The sequence below is a fragment of the Polyodon spathula genome, chromosome 9 (assembly GCF_017654505.1).
Source record: "Polyodon spathula isolate WHYD16114869_AA chromosome 9, ASM1765450v1, whole genome shotgun sequence".
Taxonomy (NCBI): Eukaryota; Metazoa; Chordata; class Actinopteri; order Acipenseriformes; family Polyodontidae; genus Polyodon; species Polyodon spathula.
The window spans coordinates 45,154,598-45,173,512 of NC_054542.1; the positions used below are offsets into that span (position 1 = coordinate 45,154,598).

Here is an 18,915-nt window from a genome sequence, read left to right on the forward strand (position 1 = left end):
TTGGTTGAACAAGAAAGCTGAAAATATACTATATTTTCAGAGAAATATTGGATAAAAAAATATACATGCAGGCGATCTTTGACTTTTGTGAATTGTCAGGTTGCAGATTGGATTGTAGACTGCAGCAGCCTCAGTCTGTTATTTGAAAATGATGATGGTGCAGATTTCCTGGTGCATATGGAATGTGGCTATAGTAATCCACCAGCTCTCACACTCTCTCTCTCCTCTTGTCCTTTCTGCCTCTCTTGATATCCCTGCTGACTACCTGGCTGGTTCGTTGCTTGACTGGCCCATCAACTAAGTTCCTCTTGCATTCTCACCTGGAAGCTCTACCTCAGTCTCCTTAAGTGGGCCAGGATTACTCCCTTTTTTACACAATATTATATTTAATAGAACTCTTTGAAGACATATACTGTACATGCTATATATGTAATCCTAAGGAAAGTCAATGTTAAATCGATTCCACTTACCATATAAAGTACTATGTAGTGATTCATCATATATTGTAATATGCAACATATTTTGTTTCCATAAATATGTTTTACTGGCCTGGCTCTGCTGATACGATGTATTCTATCTACTGTAATGGGTCACTATCAAAAGTGATTTGCCGGATTATGTATCATGTTTTCAATCAAGATGCATGGAACACAACAATGGATTTCAGTGTTTAAATAATGTGATCCCAGTGTCAGCTTTAACAGTTTATATTCAGTGCCACAGAAACTGACAGGTCAAGGTTATTGTTGCTTTAAAACATAATTAACCTTTCATACTGTTACAGAACAGGAGAAAATGAAACACCAAAACAAACACACACACAAAAAGAAAAAGAATAACCATGATAACCATAAGCAGTTCATAGGTCTCCGGTATTATGTTTTATCTACTTTTGTGACGAAGCTGTTGACGACTTTGGCCTCCTACAGACATAGATTCTGCGGTCTCTGGTGTTGTGTAGCTGTATGCTGATTTTGTTTTGCAGAGCAGGCTGCAGTGGTATCTTAGGGGGGAGCTTAAAAAAATGTAAAATGATAACAGCCAACAGATTTTGCTTCATGCTTTGACTCATACTGCAAGTACAAATGAAAAGAAAAAAACCTTTTCATGGAAAGCTTGCTAAAAGAGACCTAAGCAACTCCTTCTCTGGAAGAAGCAATGGTATAGAGTTTACAAAACAGTGCGATTTCTTAATTCTTGAAGTGTGCTTTACTATGCTATTTAAAGAGATTTAATTAATAGCCTTGACTCAACAAAAGTTAACTTTTAAATGTCAATTCTTTTCACTTTGAAAAGCATTGTCCTAGTGGCATTAAAAGAGGGTCATTTATCATTTTTCTTGGAATGTAATGTCTAGCAAAAAGCATTTTCTGGGAAAAATCTTCAGTACGCTTTATTTAAATTTGTTTTACACCAAAAACAAATACAACTTTTGAGATCTGCTCTGCCATTTTGATTATGTTAGGTTCCTTGTTCTGACACCTTGTTTCTTTCCTTCGCACAGCACAGTCACCGCTGATAACATAATGTTAATGCTTGACGGGATGCCAGCAGTAAGAGTCAAAACAGAGCTGTTGGAATCAGAACAACGGGTAAGCAGTGGTTTCCAGACTACTCCCCTTTCCTCTTCGTGATACTCGTAATTACTCCCAGACCTCTCAGAGGGTCCCATGTCTAAAAAGCCGGAACCATAGTGCTCCCATTAGTTATTTCTTTCTGTAAAACAAAAATGTAGCATTTTAGAAAACCACAGCTGAGCCCATAATGTGGAACTACTTTGCTGAGCTGCACTGAAATGTACAGAGTGTGATGTGACCATAGGAATCTTCAATATCTACTGAAGAGTTAAGTCCAATATTTTATTTAGTGTAAATATTGCACAAATAGTTTCAAAGAAGCATTCCACTCAGAAAAAATCACTTCTATGAGTTAGCTCATTCAAGTTCACCACCCACAGCTGACAACCTTGCCAAGAATGAACATGTTTTTGTTTGAAAATAGGACATGGGTTGGACCACTACAGTTTTTTTTTTTTTTTTTTTTTGCATGGCTTACCTCCCCTCGGAGCTGCCATCAGATGAAAACAACGTGGTCACTGCTGCCTTGAACTGGAATCAAATGTGTGACCTTGAAGTGATAGGCTCCCCCCCTGGCCTAACTTAAAACATGTGTTTGTAAATAGTTTCATTGTAAGAAATGTTTTTTTTTTTAGCTCTTTTGATATTTTTGGTGACCCCCCCTGACTCTCACATCCTGTGAAAAAAACAAAACAACAGGGTGATGTAACTTGACAAATAAGCTGGCTGGCCTTTTACTCTTTGCTGGGAATGTAGAACTGCTTTCTGTTGATTTTTTTTATCATATTGCTGATTTGAGCTCATGTAAAATGGGGGAAAATAACTAAATGAATCAATAAAGTGTACATTTGTTTTAGATATTTTTTTCCCCCTTTTTGAATACTCCACAGTACCTTGGCTTTGTTTTATTTGGATTCTTGGAAAGATGCTTCCACATTCATTTCTCAATTAATTTGGTTTGTGGTACTTATTATCTCTTCCTGTGTGCATAATATAGATGATTACATTTAACTTTCAATTTATAAATAAAATTAATTACTATTATTACCATCAATACTAAAATAAAACTGAACACAGAACACCAATGTATCATTGTTGTGCTTAGGCACAGAAACACTGTACAACGTGGGAGTGACGGGTAGTTGTATGTAACTGGTTTTGAGAAAACCATGTCTGTCTTAGATGTTCACAGGCGTGAATCGTAAATCCAGTCTCACACTTTGGGTTGTGGTTTTATTGTTGTAGGACTCGAAATTGCCAACTTTTAAATCAATGCTTTACACATCCATAACTTAAAACTCAGTCATAAATTACAGGATAAAAATACAGGTAAGTGGGCAAACATCTTGACAGTCTTTGTCAAAAAATGTTTCTCTACTGTAAACGTGCATATACAGTATACACCTGTCTCTGGGAGGTCCCACAGTTGGTTAGTACATTTCCTAACAAACTACATCATGAAGACGAAGGAACAGTCAAAGCAAATCCGGAATAAGGTTCTTCAAAAGAATAGGGGCAGGATATAAGAACATTTCCAAGGCATTGAATATCTCCCGGAGCACAGTATTATTATATTATTAAGAAATGGAGAGAATATGGCACAACTGTGAATCTGTCTAGAACAGACCATCCTCAAAAACTGAGTATCCGGGAGAGAAGGGCACTAGTGAGGGAGACCACCAAGAGGCCTATGGCAACTCTAAAGGAGTTACAGTCTCCCACAGCTGAGCTGGGAGACACTGTGCATACGGCAACAATAGCCCGGGTACTTCACAAAACTGGCCTTTATGGGAGAGTGGCAAAAATAAAGCCATTGTTGAAAAAAACTCACATCAAATCTTGGCTAGAGTTTGCCAGAAGGCATGTGCGAGACTCTGAGACCAAGTGGAAGAAGATTCTATGGTCTGGTGAGACCAAAATAGAGATTTTTGGCCTCATCGCTAAGCGCTATGTTTGGCGCAAGTCTAATACCGCACATCATCCTGAGAACACCATCCCTACAGTGAAGCATGTTGGTAGCAGCATCATGCTATGGGGATTCTTCTCTGCATCAGGGCCTGGAAAGCTTGTGACGATAGAGGGCAAAATGGATACAGCATACAGAGAAATCCTGGAGGAAAATGTGCTGAAGTCTGCAAGAGACCTGGGACTTGGGAGAAGATTCATCTTCCAGCAGGGCAATGACCCCAAACATACAGCCAAAGCCACACTGGATTGGCTTAAAAACAAAAAGGTCAATGTCCTGGAGTGGCTCAGTCAAAGCCCGGACCACGATCCAATTGAGAATATGTGGAAAGAGTTGAAAATTTCTATTCACAAAAGGTCCCCATCCAACTTGATGGAGCTTCAGCAATTTTGCAAAGAAGAATAGGCAAAAATTGCAGTGTCCAGATGTGCAAAGCTGGTAGAGACTTATCCAAATAGAATCATGGCTGTAATTGCTGCTAAAGGTGCCTCTACCAAATATTGACTCAAGGGGGTGAATACTTATGCAATCAATTATTTTCTGTTTTGTATTTGTAATTAATTTAGAACAATTTGTAGATTTTTCACATTATGGATTTTTTTTTTGTGTTGATCAGTAGCAAAAACTCCTAATTAAATCAATTTTGATTCCATGTTGTAACACAATAAAATGTGGAAAGTCCAAGGGGGTGAATACTTTTGAGAACCACTGCAGTACTTTTCTTTCAAAAATGGCTGTAGAAAGAAGCTCATAGTTACAACTGATCTTACATGAATAGTTGAAAAAGAAAGGCTTTGTTTTGAGCAGGAGTAGATTGTGTGATTACTTTTTTTTTCTCAATGGATATTAACAATGCATGCAGAGCATAAGTCTTTTAGGTGAGTTTAGAGAGAAAAAAAAACAAGATTTTGAAAACTTCATCTTTTAATGGAGAACAGTCTACCTTGATGTCCAGCACTGTAATCTTGATGTCTTTAAAAAACAAAGTGCAGTTCAGGATGTTCAAACCCAGATCACATTTCTGTGGCTCTCAGCCACATTGTTTCTATAAAGAGTCTGCGCTATTAAATATTTGACTTGAAACTGTTTGGAAAATTAGCTCTACTTAAAACTAGCCCCACATAAATGATTGTTATGAAGACTAAACCAGCCAACTGAAGAAAGATGAAAAGCACAAAAGTGAAAGAGCGTGGGTTGCTGAAGTTTAACACATTTTCCATTTCTGTTGACATTAGTCCCTGGGAACATCCATCATGTCGACAAAAAAACTTTTTTCAGTTCTATTTTTAATGTCATTTGGTAGTGTTTTTTGTTCTCCATTAGGAGCTTCTAAAACAGTGCTTCAGAGATCCAATGGAGTGTGTCCAGCCAGCAAGAATACAACACTTTGGGTCGTTTTTGTGTTTGTGGCTCAACAGTTAGCACAGTATATCAACATAGGAAACACCTAAACAGAAAGACCCAAAAATTCAGGGGGTAGGTGTTTATTTTTCAGTGTTGGTTAGCATTTGAATATACTGAAGCTTTTGTGTGTCTGCTTCAGAAATATGAACAAAATGCTGTTCCTAGCATTGGAAAAGGTTTATTGGAAGCCCCGAAAAGAATGTAAGTGGACTGAAATAATATTTTTTCTTTCTTTAGACATGATTAGCACAGCAGATTATGCAAATGAATACCATTGAGTGCTCAGCAACAAGGTCCTTAAAACACACACATGTACTGCATAGGCAGCTAAACATGCAAGCCCATAAAAAGGTCTTTATTGTTCATCCTTATTACATGCAGCTAAAAACAATATTGCTAAAAATGTATAATTTATTGGCATTAACCTATTTTAATCACAGTTGTTTTGTTCATAACTGTTCATATTTTGTAACATTCCAGAAAAGATTAAAAAAATAAAAATAAAAACTCTGATTAAGTTTAGATTCACAGCACTAAATTAATTAAGAAGCTTTTAGTTGTTTAATGCATGGCTATTTCAGAAGATGAGCATTGCCCCCATTGAGGATCAGTAGATGGAACTCTTTTTGGACTAAGAGATAAAAGGTTTAGCTCAATGAGCCACTAGCACCCAACTGGGTAAACTGCCAACAGTTTATTGTGAGTTGTCTTTGTTTTATTGTTTATTTTAATGGTCTGGAATACCAATCTGTTGCAGTGGTGAACAATGGGTGAAAACCCAACCCCTAATTGTCATCAGATGGAATTCCTTGTGTTGCTAAAATGTATACTGTACTATATACTGAGATTATGCTTGTTTTATGAGGTGATGTTGATGTGGTTTTGGGGATTCAACGTTGTGAGTATGTGATGCGTGCCCGGGCGACTGTAGAACATGTAGAGAATCGACATCAGAATAAGACAATGATGGATTTGTTTTACTTGACTGGTAAGTTTCTCATATGTGGCTCGCAGTTCACATCCAGTCTCAATATTTAATTTAATAGACCAGGTTGCCAAATCATTACACAGTTCTTACATCATTTAAGACATTTTAATATCCATTTACAACAGTATAATTCTAGAGACTATACACCCCCACTGAATGCTTATCAATACAAGAACAATAAATACTTTAACGGATATTGAAAACTGATACTGAGTATCAGAGGTGCAGCGCAAGGGCTATTCTAGTTAAGGAATGCGTCCCTACATATGAAAATGACTAAATTGAACTAAAGCCAATTCACCATAATCTGTTAATTTTCCCGATGAAGCTCTGTAAAATGTTTCAATATAAACATCAACACATTAGAAAATAAACAATACTCTAGAGTAAGAGTAGAGGCTGGAAAAGCCACTACAGCTGATAATGTTGAGGTAGTGATCCTTTTATACCAAAAATTATACATTAAAGAAAACTATTTTTGCACAAGTAAACTAAGGTTGTGAATTTGCATCAGTGTGAATGATGGATTCAGACAGTAAATTGTGTAACATAGGTAAATGATTTCCTTCATTGAACCAGCACCACAAAGAGAGCTAGACCAGCCGTCTTTATAAATAATAAATACCAGGCTTCAAGTGAGATTGGCTTGCTGCAGGCCAGTGGTTTCCTGTTTCTATAACCAGGACTCTCTTTGCTTCCCTGGTGTAAAAGCACTGTAACAGTGGATTCACCACAGATCCTGCATCCCTAAGGAAGCACTTTAGGGCTAGCCTTTTAAAGTTGAGTCAGGGTTACTGTTGGAATGCTGTTAACATTTCCAGTAGTGAGCAATGCTGCCTACACAAACCCAACATACACATATTTAAAAGACCACAAACAAGGTTACATGCCTGGATTCCATGCCTGGTTGTCAGATACCATGTTATAGGCAGAGGAGCCCAAGTGAGATACAACATCTCCCCATAGTTTTTCGTAGGAGAACTGTTTGACCCAGTATTACAGTTTTGGAAGACAGATCTGTCCAACTGCTCTCACTTTCTTGTAAACCTGAAGCATTGTGGCCTTTTTTTCAGGTGTATTTGATATCATTTCAGTGTTCTCCATGGTACTGTTTCTGATGCAGCTATGACAGCACATTCTTGCCTGAGAGTTGCCAATATTGTGCAAGTGCTTTGTGGTTTGAGACCGCCTACTAAGCCTTGGGCTAGATAACATTGGCATTAGAGATATTAGGGCATTTGAAGAGGAGATGTAATTGCAACCACTTTGCGAAACACCTACTGGGAACTGATACAAGTAGAAGCAAGTAGGGCACGGTTACATGAAGAGAGAAGATGATGCAGTGCAGAAAGCGAAGTTTGGCGTTGTCCCTCCTAAGGAAGATACTGTTCAATTACTGACTGTGTAACATAACCCTTTCTTGCAATAGTAAGATTTGTATATGACTAGTATCCTGGAACTAGAATCCATGTGCTTGAACACTGCAATAGAAGTGTTTTCAAACTAGCTGCTGTCGCTTACACAGGTGGATTTTGTTTTTATTATTTAGTGATCATATTCTACATAGAATCATTTCAATTTGTGTTTTTGTTTAAAGAATAATTAGAATAAAATCTACTTTTAATCTACTCTTTAATACTACACAAGGGGATCTTATTACACTTAGAAACTTAAATTGAGTTATTTAAATCCAAATTAATTTACTAAGAGTCATTCTTTTTTTACAGTTTGTTGGGCTAGACATCGCAAGGAAAATGATATTGGTTGTAAGTACATATTCATAGATAATGATAAAAGTCAACAAACATAGGCTGAAGCCATTAAAGTACTTGTAGCTAACACCATATATATATATATATATATATATATATATATATATATATATATATATATATATATATATATATCATTTTTATAGTTCTTAAATGTGCAGTTTTGAAAGAAACATGTTACAGGAAACATGCATTTTTATTTCAAACTACAAGAAGTTTAGACTTTCTGGAACACTTCAACCTTTCACTTTTTTTCTTCTGTCAATAGCCAATCAGATGCATCCCCTAGTGACTGTCATGCTTTGACTTCTGAGGTGAAATGACCCAGGGAGTACAACTGCAATCAGATAATACAGATAATCCAAAATAAGGCATTGCAACGGAGAGCTTCCTCTAACCAAAAGCAGCACTAGAAATCATGCTTTTAAAAAAAAAATACATGTGCTGTAACATGTGTTTATTTTAGAACTGCACAGCCCAGACCTGTACAGCCAAAGGAAGTGCAAAATGATTTATGGAAATATTGTGTACTGTAAATATGAGTTGTTTGAGAGAATACTTTTATCTTGTAAAGGGTTAAGCAAGTTCTAAAGATAAATAATAACGTGTTTAATGTGTGTGATTGAGATTGAGCCGTATCTTACTATCTGATAAGAACATGAGTAACACTGTGGTAAAGCTTGTGCTGAAAAAGGCCTAGCCTTACTGCTTAAAGGATCTTGCAAGAGGAGATGCCCCTTTTTGTCTGATACCTGAGATACAAGTGTCTTGTATTACAGAACACGGACACACAGCAGGGCTGGCCTTTTAGCAGGAAAGCAGTTGTGTTATTAGCCAAATGTTGGACACTGTGTCCAGTGAACATTACTAGTATAATATTGTGACCATTAGCATGCAAACTGGTAATGAAACATACTAAGCTTCTGTGATATATAATTCACCAGCCATAGTTTGACTGGAATGAAGTGGGTGTAGCAATCTAGCAAAGTGGTTGTTCATGCCGGGAACTTCCTTTTCAAGATAGATTCAAATCATAAACATCAAGCACATTGGGCACCCTCATTTCCAGAACATTCGTCAGTGAAATGGGTCCTATCTCATCGGTCATTCGATAAACAACACATACAATGATCAGCTGGAAAGGTCTTTATATTTTACCTCAATCCATTCTTCCCTGCTGTATGTCAGAGTTCGTCTCCTCCTCCCAAGCCTCCAACTGTTTTCCTGCTTCGTCTAAGGGGGAGTGGAGCTATCTTGCACCCCTGCCCATGGGTTCTCTACAGTCACCCACTAACAGCAAACTAAATTATTGGTAGGGATGCCTTGAAGGGCAAGTCTAAAGGCCAAAGGTGCTTTAATAAATATTGTGCTCTATCGCATTAGTTTTCCTGACTGAACTCTTTTTAGCACTCTGTAACCCTATTGCAAGTTATACCTGCCTTTGTATAATTATAATTATTATCATTGATTCTTCTAAAAATAAATGTATGTGGTCAGGGGCCTTATCACAGTCAAGCTTTGAGAGAAAGCGAACACTGTTAAATATGTTATGTTCTATTATTTCGCATGACTCTATGGGCAGCATGTGAATTGGAAGAACACATGTGTTGATTTAATTCAGAATGGGGATTTTAAAAAACCAAGCAACCTTCAGTATTACCGTTATTAATAGAACTGTTCAGAACAATCTGTATTTGTAGCTGTGCCGAGGGGTTTGTAAGCTTAAAACATGCCGTCAATACAATGACTCATTGAAATTAAGAGCAGCCTGCATTGTTACAGAAAGATTATATAAAATGCAGAAGAAATACTAAATGAAATAAGATTAATAGCTTGGATGTTGTGTGTGTGTGTGTGTGTGTGTGTGTGTGTGTGTGTGTGTGTGTGTGTACAGTATACACACACACACACACACACACACACACACACACACACACTGCTGTGCAAAAGTTTAAGTCATCTTACATTTTCCACTAGTGTTTTCTACTATTACGACAACCTTGACTTGCATAAAGAAGGAAAAACATTGAGTGGTATCCGAAGCATAATCAACAAGTACAGAGAAGCATCATCTGTAATTGACAAACCCAGGACTGGAAGACCCAAAAAGCTGCCTAACAAGGATGAGCAATACTTGAAGATAATATCCTTAAGGAATAGAAAGAAGACAGGCATTGAATTGACAACAGAACTGGCAGAAGGCACAGGTGTCGTTGCACATCCATCAATAATCCAAAGCACCTTTGACCATTGTTCCATAGTCCAATTTCTGTGTTCTTGTACATATTTTAGCATTTTAGCCTTATTCCCTTTTCTTAACAGAGGTATTCTTTATGAAACACATCCTGATTTCAGAGTGACCTTCATACTGTCGATTTGATCGACAGTGATGCGACAGTGATGCAAGCTATTTCACAAATGTTTTTCCTTCTTTATGCAAGTCAAGGTTGTTATAATTTTATTATTTTATTTATTTTAGGAAAAAGTTACAAGAAATAGACATCTACAATACTTTTGAATGAACTTTTTTGGAGTTTTGCAAAGAAATTGCTGAAATAGATAATTGTAGACATCTATTTCTTGTAACTTTTTTCATCATCATCCACAAAACCCAAACTTTTGTTACAAAAGATTTTTCCTATAATTTAGAGAAATTTCTAGAAATTATAAATTTCCATTGGGTAATGTAAACTTTTGACTATATATATTGAAAGTCATCCGAATCTGTGAAATAAGTACGTAGAGCTGCTGATTAAATTGTGATTAAACTTGGTTACAACATTCTTTTGCTCAGATGATTGAGTTTATTAGAATTTAGAAAACTGCAAATGAAATTACATTTTACATGTATTGTATGCACAGAGTGAATGTACATCTTAATTTGCTTTTTCATGACACTGAAAGCCTTAATTCTGTATTTACAGCCATGCCGAAGGTATGTTGCAAATATTTTTAAACACTGTGCGGTATTGACATCCATCACACTTTGAGTCATTATAATAAGGTCCATCATATTATTGTGTCCATCTGTTCTGTCCAGGTGTAAATCTGGTCTCTGGTTGAATTTAAAACCTAGTCCTCTTTTGCAGCCCCACCCTTTATAACAAAGATGTGTCAGTCACTGTTCCAGCTCATTAGATATTGGGCTTAATTGCAGAGGTTAAAAAAAGGTCCTAAATGTATACACTTCCAATGTACAATTACATAAAACCTTGTTATAGCTGAGTAAATAGCACTGTATACAGAGGTTTCTCCTGCTACATGTTATTGTGCAATGGCCATACAGCCACCCACAACACAAAGCAAATTTACACTGTGGTTAGTTAAATATAAAATGAAAGATAAACAGTGGTTCATTTGCTTGGTTAGTGTTTGAGTTTGTTTAGAGTACAGGGTCTAATTGTTTTCAACACAGACAGCTTTGTACAAACCCTTGGCTAGACAACTCACCATCTTGAAAGTAACGATCCTTTCAGTTTGAAGCAGGTTATTATCTTGTTATACATTTACCTGCAGGTTTCATCGCGTGTAGCTTCTAAAGGTTTCTTGATGCTCTCTATAATGAATTGAGTTCAAACGATAGTTGACAGAGAAAGCTTAAAAGGTCATAGTTGGCTCTCAGTCCCCAATCTCACTTCCTGTGTATGGCTTTTTTCTTTAAATAAGTGCTGCTAGTGATTTGTATTTGTAATACACCCTGATGCTTTTAAGAATAAATGTAAAGGATTTTTCTGAACTGTGCCTGCATCCTTTTAAGTATGTTTTTTGTAAAAAAAAAAAAAAAAAAAAAAAAACATTATTACATGAAATGTATTTTATTGCAAGCCTTTTTTATAACTTAAAATTGAATTACATACCAGTGATATTTTAATGAGTGCCGTGTTCTTTTTTTTATTTCTTTGAATTTGTGTTACCCAAACATTGTGCCACCATATGACCAAATAAGCTGTATAGATTTAAAAAAAAAAAAATAAATGCTTAGCAATTTAGCCAATCAGTCAATCACTCTTTATTTCTTGTATACGACCCTTCGCAATACATCGCTTCAAATTGCTTTACAGATAAAAACAATTACGTGTAACAGGTAGTGTTGTGTGATGCCCTGCTGCTATGCATTCTGACCCCCGTCGAGAAATGACTTTAAAAGGAGCCGGGCACTTTTGCATAATGGTTAAGGCCCTTGCTTGCAGTCTGCATTGTCATGGGTTCACACCAAGTTATCTGTTATTAGCATTATTAGCGACGTCACTGACCCCTCTTTCTGGTATGGGAAACATTCATTATTTGTATACTGTTACTTCTTGGTATCTAATCATTTCCTGGCACTAGGTCATACGGCCAGATTTCAGTTAGACCAGTAGAAACTATTTGGTACCAAGAGTTGCCTTTGAAATATTTGCAGAGTCCAAACTGAAGTACAGAATACAAAATTGGGACCAGTGCTAATATTGCTATTGTTAATAAAGACATCCTTGTCTGGCACTCCTTGGCCAAAGTGGAATGCTTCGGTGCCTGATTGAGACTCAGCATTCAGAGTGGCGAGTGCATTGCACTAAAAATTGATCCTTCCAGTAGTAACAGCAGAAAAAGTACAAATAAAAAAAAAATAAAAAGTACCCACATCCTTTTTGCCATTTTATAAAAAGTTCCCACAATACAGATGAGTGTGTGTGCCTATCTGCAAATGAAACATAGGTGATGCAGAATAAATAATAGTTATCCTATCAATTAAGGATCTGTTTATTCATGAGACAAGTCTAGTTTGGATTTGATCATGTTATAGTATTATTACACTTTGATAAGTTTGCCACGAACATTCCTCAAGACATGTTCATGATAAAATATTTTCGCGGGTAAATATCCCTTTTCTTGATAAACTAGCGTGCTCACCTTCTTGACATGAAAATGTGAGTGATGTGCACAGAAAACCCAAAAATGTCATGGTTACAAAATAATTGCACAAAACCACTGTAATAAAATATGTATCAGTTAAGGATTCAAAACCTTCACCATGCAAGTAAGCTGTTATACGGTACAGTTTCTACTTCCCTAGTGCTTTACAAAATATTTGAATAGGCTAGTTATAATTCAGTTTATTGTTGTCTTATGCACGATAAGCATTAGCGGTACATGAAGTAAAAAATTCCAGCATTGCATTTATTTACTAGTGAAATTGTTTAATTCAATTACATGCACTGCATTCTGTCTTTAAGGGATTTTTTTTAGCATAGGCTTGTAATGTAAACTGAATCCTTGATGTAAATCCTTCTTAAAATACAATAGAGTACTGGAATATGTAAGCTGTTCTTTTAATCTCTTCAACAACAGAAATCCCAAGCAATGTATATTACACACAGAAAAGATTCTACTTTTAAAAGAAATGTAATGCTTTTTTTGACTAGATTTTCAAGAAGGGAAGCTACATGTAAACTGGTTTGATCAAGCGGTGGGTTAAGCAAAATGTAACACAAACAGTTAATGGAAATAGCTTGAGAAATGATCACCATATGTAAACCTCACCAGTCTATTATCCATCTGACATATTTTGTTCTGGTAATGAGGTATTGAATATTACTCTTACTGTGTAATGTGAAATGATATTTGTTAGGGAGTTTTGATTTTTGGTATCATGCGTTGTATTTTAGTATTTTTGAGATTTCAAAGATATTTAGTCTGTGGCTGGGACTCGCACTGCACACTGTGTTAATTTGTTTTTCTTTGGAACATATTGCAATGTTGTAGGTTGTTTTAGGCTTAGGGTGTCTAACCCTTATATATCGCTACTGATCATATATTCAGTGTTTTGAAGACATATCATTGAATCATTAATATTAATTTAGATAAATACAACTTTCAGAAAAGTTTACAAAGAGGGAAGGGTTAAAAGAAGACATAAGTATGTACTTGCATAAAAAACCCACAACAATGCCACAATATTGGTCATAGTTTCCTAATTGCGATGATGAAGTTAACTTCGAATTGTGATGTCTTCGATGTGCTGGTGTCCATACTGTATATTTGCCATTACCCAACAGGTAAGTCATGTTAACACAGCTGTAAGTAGTGCCTGTAGAACAGATTTGTGTGCATATTCTAGAATGTGAATTGCTGTTAATGAAATCAGGGCTGCTCTCTTTTATTGTGTAGTGGGTCCTCCTGAATATGCAGATGCTTTCTGTAGCTGGAGTTTGAGAATGACAATGTTATGGTTATTTCCACCAACTGTCCTAGATGGAAACACTAATCCGTATCATTGATGTATTGGTAGTGTATGCTTCTCTGGTTTATGTTCTCTGTTTATTTTTTTTTTATACCGGTACATCTGCAATTAGTTTTTTTATGTATTTACCACAGATTTTGTTTTATATATGGCTTGGGTTTGGGAGTTTTCCTGTAAATTCCATACATTAATATAATTGACTTAAATCCTTTAACAGGAGATATATTTTCCATGTGGTAGTGTATTTTTGTTCTTGGTAATCCTTAGAGTTTATTGTCTTTTGGGATGTACAGATTGGGTTTCTTTTTTTAGAAACCATGTTGTTATAACTGCTGCAGGCACTGGATGCTGTATTCTTCATTCTTGTATGGCCTCTTGTTTGTGTTATGTTGGGTAGTCAGGCAGCAGATCCTTTGAATAAAATAATGCATCATTACTCTGTATTGTTTAGACATTCTATTGTGGTTATTTAGTTTGGGATGGACAGACAACCATATAAATACCATATGGTTAACATCAAGATTTCAATGTTACTACCAGTGTAAGCAATGTACATGGTATGCAAAAAATGATACATTCTATACAATCCTTAAAATATGATATATACTGTCTGTAGCTCCCATCTCCTGTCTTTATAGCCTTAAATGGCAGACAGATATGTTTATTTACAATATTCTTGGTATAACTTGTTTTTACTAGTTGAGGAAGTTATTGGCCACATGCATTATACATTAACTGCAACTAAATTAAAATATTACAGTCAGCACTCGGTTATCCGTTACGCAGATACACGTCAGTCGCATTTTACTGCCCTTGCATTGAGAATAAAATCAATCCCCATTATATATATTTATGTAACAAATTAATGCACTTACCCATCATATGCGATTTACGTCACCTGTTCTCTGATCCAAAGCCCATCTCTTCAATGTTACAATTTTTCTGAATATCCGTCACAGGGTTGGATATGTGAGTGCTGACTGTATTTTGTACCATGTTCCCTGAAAGTCTTGCATGCGTGTATGATTGTGAGTTTCGCACTGTGCAGTTATCAAGGACCAAGCGGTGGTAAAGAAAAGGAACTGCTGTCAGGATTTATAGCCTTTTATGGTCCTGGTTGAGTGAATTACTTTAATTTAGGAAAAACTAAAATTAAGGTATTGCAGTCTTGTATTTGTTGACTTCCAGTAATTTTCCAGGTTATTGATGAATATATTAGGAGTTTATTTTAACAAGTACAATGATATCAGTTAATGTGGGTTGCAAAAGTTAGCTGATAATGTTGTTGCTTTGGGTGTGCCAGTGCTATGCACAGCTAAGAATAGCAATGATCTGCCTTTTCCCTTTGCCTTTGGAAAGCCTACATTATACTGCAGGTGGTCTACTTAAAAATACACCCACATATACACGTAACCACTTGCAATCTGTGTACCCAGTCATTGTTACTGCCAACCATTCTATACACTCACATCCTCTAGTTTGAGTGCAGGTTTGCATTGTGTTCTCTTAGATTGCTGTAACTTATAATATAATTTTATATTTAGTTTTATTTCTGTAGGTTGCTTTGGATAAAAGTGTCTGTTAAAGAATGTAATAATAATAATAATAGATTGCATCTTTGAAAGAAGTTTGGCAGTTTCAGAAGGTACAGGTTGTATTCTTTCCCAACTAACATTAAAACAAAACGTAAAGTACCCTGATCTTGCCACTACAGTGTTCATAATATAAGCCACAGACAAAGGATGAGCTGAATCAAGTTACACAAACCAAACAAAAATAAATAAGCATCTTTATTTCAACTCTTAAGCAAGGCAACATAGTGTGTTGAGCTTTAGGGAGCTGATAATTAAATTATAAGAAATAAAGTTTTAAAAACAAATGCACTGACAATGATGAGTCAATGACAGACAGATATAATCCTCTTTAACCCATTGTAGTATGAGATCTAATGGTTTTATAAAACTGACCACCTGAGACACATTTTGTCTGTCCCAGCATGCATCTCCGACCGTTTATTTTTCTTTTTACATACTTCCTATGCTTTCGTATGCTCTCATTTGCATATTATTTTATGTTAAAGCTAAGAAATAGGAGCCCATTCTAGAAAAAAAAAGTGCAATTAGCTATGACACATTTGAAAGAGTTCTGTATTGGCATTAGTGATCAGGACTGGTTTCTCTTTGAACGTAGCCAGAGACAAAGCCACAGCACAGACGAGGTTAGGCGTCTGTCAGTTTGTAACCCATGCGATTCCTATTAAAATGTATTTAAATCTATAGGCACTTGGTAGTTTGGGGAGTAATATTATTAGATTTGTTTTACCATTCTTTGCACCTACATGTATAAATCATTTCCCACAGAAGAGTTAGTTACAGTTGCATAATAGTCAGCAGAGTGAATTTATGTTAATGGTTTTCCCTTTTGTCTGGATGAAGTTAGTGTCACAGGTAGGATGGTTTCTCTCTGTAGAAGTAGTCGTAAGTATCCGCGAAACAGGAATTGAATAATCATGTGAACAGTTGCACGTGTGTAGGGTTAAAGACAAATCAAATATCAGGGCAAGGTCTTAGTGAATTAACATTTAAACATCTTCACATTTAACTGTTTTGGAGGTCCCTGATTTAGATTTCAGTAAGACCAACAAACATATGATGGTAAAATAAATCTAAAGTCATTCCATGTTCTGTTGGTATTCCATGTTCTGTTGTCTGTTGTACATTCATATATATATATATATATATATATATATATATATATATATATATATATATATATATATATATATATATATATATATATATTTTTTTTTTTTTTAAAAAAAAACCATTTGATACTTGTTTTTTTCTGATTTAGCAAGATCACAGGACACAGTTAAACCCATACATCTTAAAATCTGGCCACTGCTAACATGACTTCATTTTATTTTTACTTTCACTTTTTATTTTAGTGATGACTTTTTTTTTTTTTTTTTATGTTTTTTGATTTGATTGAAATGTGGTTTTTATAACCAGCTACTCTAAAGCATAGTCCAGCCTCCTCGTCTGAGCTGTTCTTTGATTAAAGAAAAACAAGCTATATTAAACTGTTGCATTGGTTATTTATTATTAGCTGTGAAATTTTTGTGACACTTTGCATAGATATTAATGCATTTAGGCTGAATATATACGTGATAATAATTTCCATTCATGATAGGATTGATTTCTTCTTCACATCATACAGTAAAAACAGATCCATGGAGTATACAAAAAGGTCATTTAAATTGTCTTTGGAGTGGGAGGTCAAAGGTCTGCTCTCCAGCCAAAGCTTAGAGAAGTGTTTGCATTTTTAAAGGCTGTGTCTTTAAAATCAGTCAATATTGCATTTTACACAATTATAATAAAAGATAAAAAAAACTGTTGGAAGATTTAATTAAGTATTTGCAACATGTGTTCTCCTTTCATTAAAAATGTTACAATTCTTGAATTCTGGTCATGTCATGATGTAACTTTTGCAGCTCTACCTTGAAAACCACAATATCTAATTCTTCCCATTTTTTTTCCCCCACAGTCTCCAAAAGTCCACAACTATCCCACTATGGAAGCCGTGCCTCTTTTACTTAGTAAAGTGAAACCAGAGCCTCCAGAGGATTTGCTATCAACTGACCAGTTCCAAACCCAGACTGAGCCAGTGGACTTGTCTGTACACAGAGCCAGGACCTCCCCCTTAGCTGTTTCATCATCACAGTCGTCACCAGTTTCCATGGTGACATCAGCATTCTCCCCTTCCTCCTCCTCCTCCTCCTCCTCCTCCTCTTCCTCATCAGGGCACACCTCCTCACCAACAGTCATTGCCTCATTATCATCAGCATCGTCAACAGGCATGTTATCGCCAGGCCCACTTGTGGCGTCCACCTCTGGGGTGCGGGGTCAGCAGTTTTTGCACATCATCCACCCAGTGCCACCTTCCAGCCCCATGAACCTCCAAACTAACAAACTGACGAGTCACGTGCATCGTATTCCTGTGGTGGTCCAGTCAATGCCTCTGGTATACACAGCAGTGAGATCGCCAGGGAGTCTCAACTCAACTATTATGTTACCGTTGCTGGAGGAAGGCAGACACCAGGTCAAAGGTAAGGAACTGGCTGTTCTTTATAAGAATCTGCTTCAAGGTTCTGTACATATACAGAAGTTACACATTATATTAGAAGTTCCAAGTTCAAGAACAAAGAACACTAACACATGTACCAGTGTTCTTAGCAAGGAGCTTTATGGTAATAAATCTAAAAAGTCAGCTACCTCTATATTTATTCATGTATTTTCAATATCAAACTATAACATGTTGGTGTTCAAGTGCCAGTAAAAACAAATCAGTTGTGTGCATATTGTACGGTACTTCTATGCTTACTGTTGCTGTGTGTGTCCTCTATATAATCTCGAATGGCTCCAGGTGCCTTTATAATTAATTATGTATTGTACGTACATTAACGTATTGAATTATAAAGATGATTACTGCTTTGAAGCTAAAAGTCCATGTATATACACTTGATATGGCACAACAGTACTGATTTAATATAATTGGAAGTAAATGAGCAATTGGCCACTATGCAGTCTCTTTTTTTGTGACGATGCAGTGCATGTAAAAACACTGAAAAGGTTCAGTCCCTTAAAGATAATCAATATACAATAACAGACTTGTAAAAGTTTACCCGGGTATATTTCCACAGTAATTGAGCAGTTTTCCCATGCTGGTCATATAGTTATACTACCTTTACTTATCACAGTTTACCGTGGCTTGCTTTCACTATGATGTATTACGCTTGCTGTGCTTGATAAAAACTTACATCAGTAGTAAAAAAACAAGTGTTGCTTTGTGTGAATGCTTTGGCTGAAAAAACAAACTAAACATGTAACAGTTGAAGGAAACAGTGCATTTCCTCTTTGCAACGGGAAAAGAGGGGAAGCTAGAGGGGAGCAATGGTGGAAAGAGGACAGAAGTAAACAGATTACAGA

At 36.1% G+C, this 18,915-nt stretch overlaps 1 protein-coding gene and 1 long non-coding RNA gene across 4 annotated transcripts in view; one reads left to right on the plus strand and one right to left on the minus strand.

Moving 5' to 3' along the window:
* LOC121320941 (Krueppel-like factor 12) overlaps positions 1-18,915 on the plus strand; it is a 78,788-nt gene that overhangs the window by 27,117 nt on the left and 32,756 nt on the right. The window contains exons 2-3 of one of the 3 annotated variants that reach the window (XM_041259763.1): positions 1,505-1,592; positions 17,474-18,035. In XM_041259763.1, coding sequence (XP_041115697.1) covers positions 1,527-1,592; positions 17,474-18,035 — 628 coding nt within the window. In that variant the 5' untranslated portion in view covers positions 1,505-1,526. The remainder of the gene's footprint in view (positions 1-1,504; positions 1,593-17,473; positions 18,036-18,915) is intronic. The other 2 variants (XM_041259764.1, XM_041259765.1) reach the window with 2 other exon arrangements.
* Positions 11,365-15,316, minus strand: LOC121320942. Its single transcript, XR_005950892.1, has 2 exons — positions 14,803-15,316; positions 11,365-14,338 (listed from the first exon to the last, which is right to left on the minus strand). It is a non-coding gene; the product is annotated as an uncharacterized LOC121320942 (long non-coding RNA).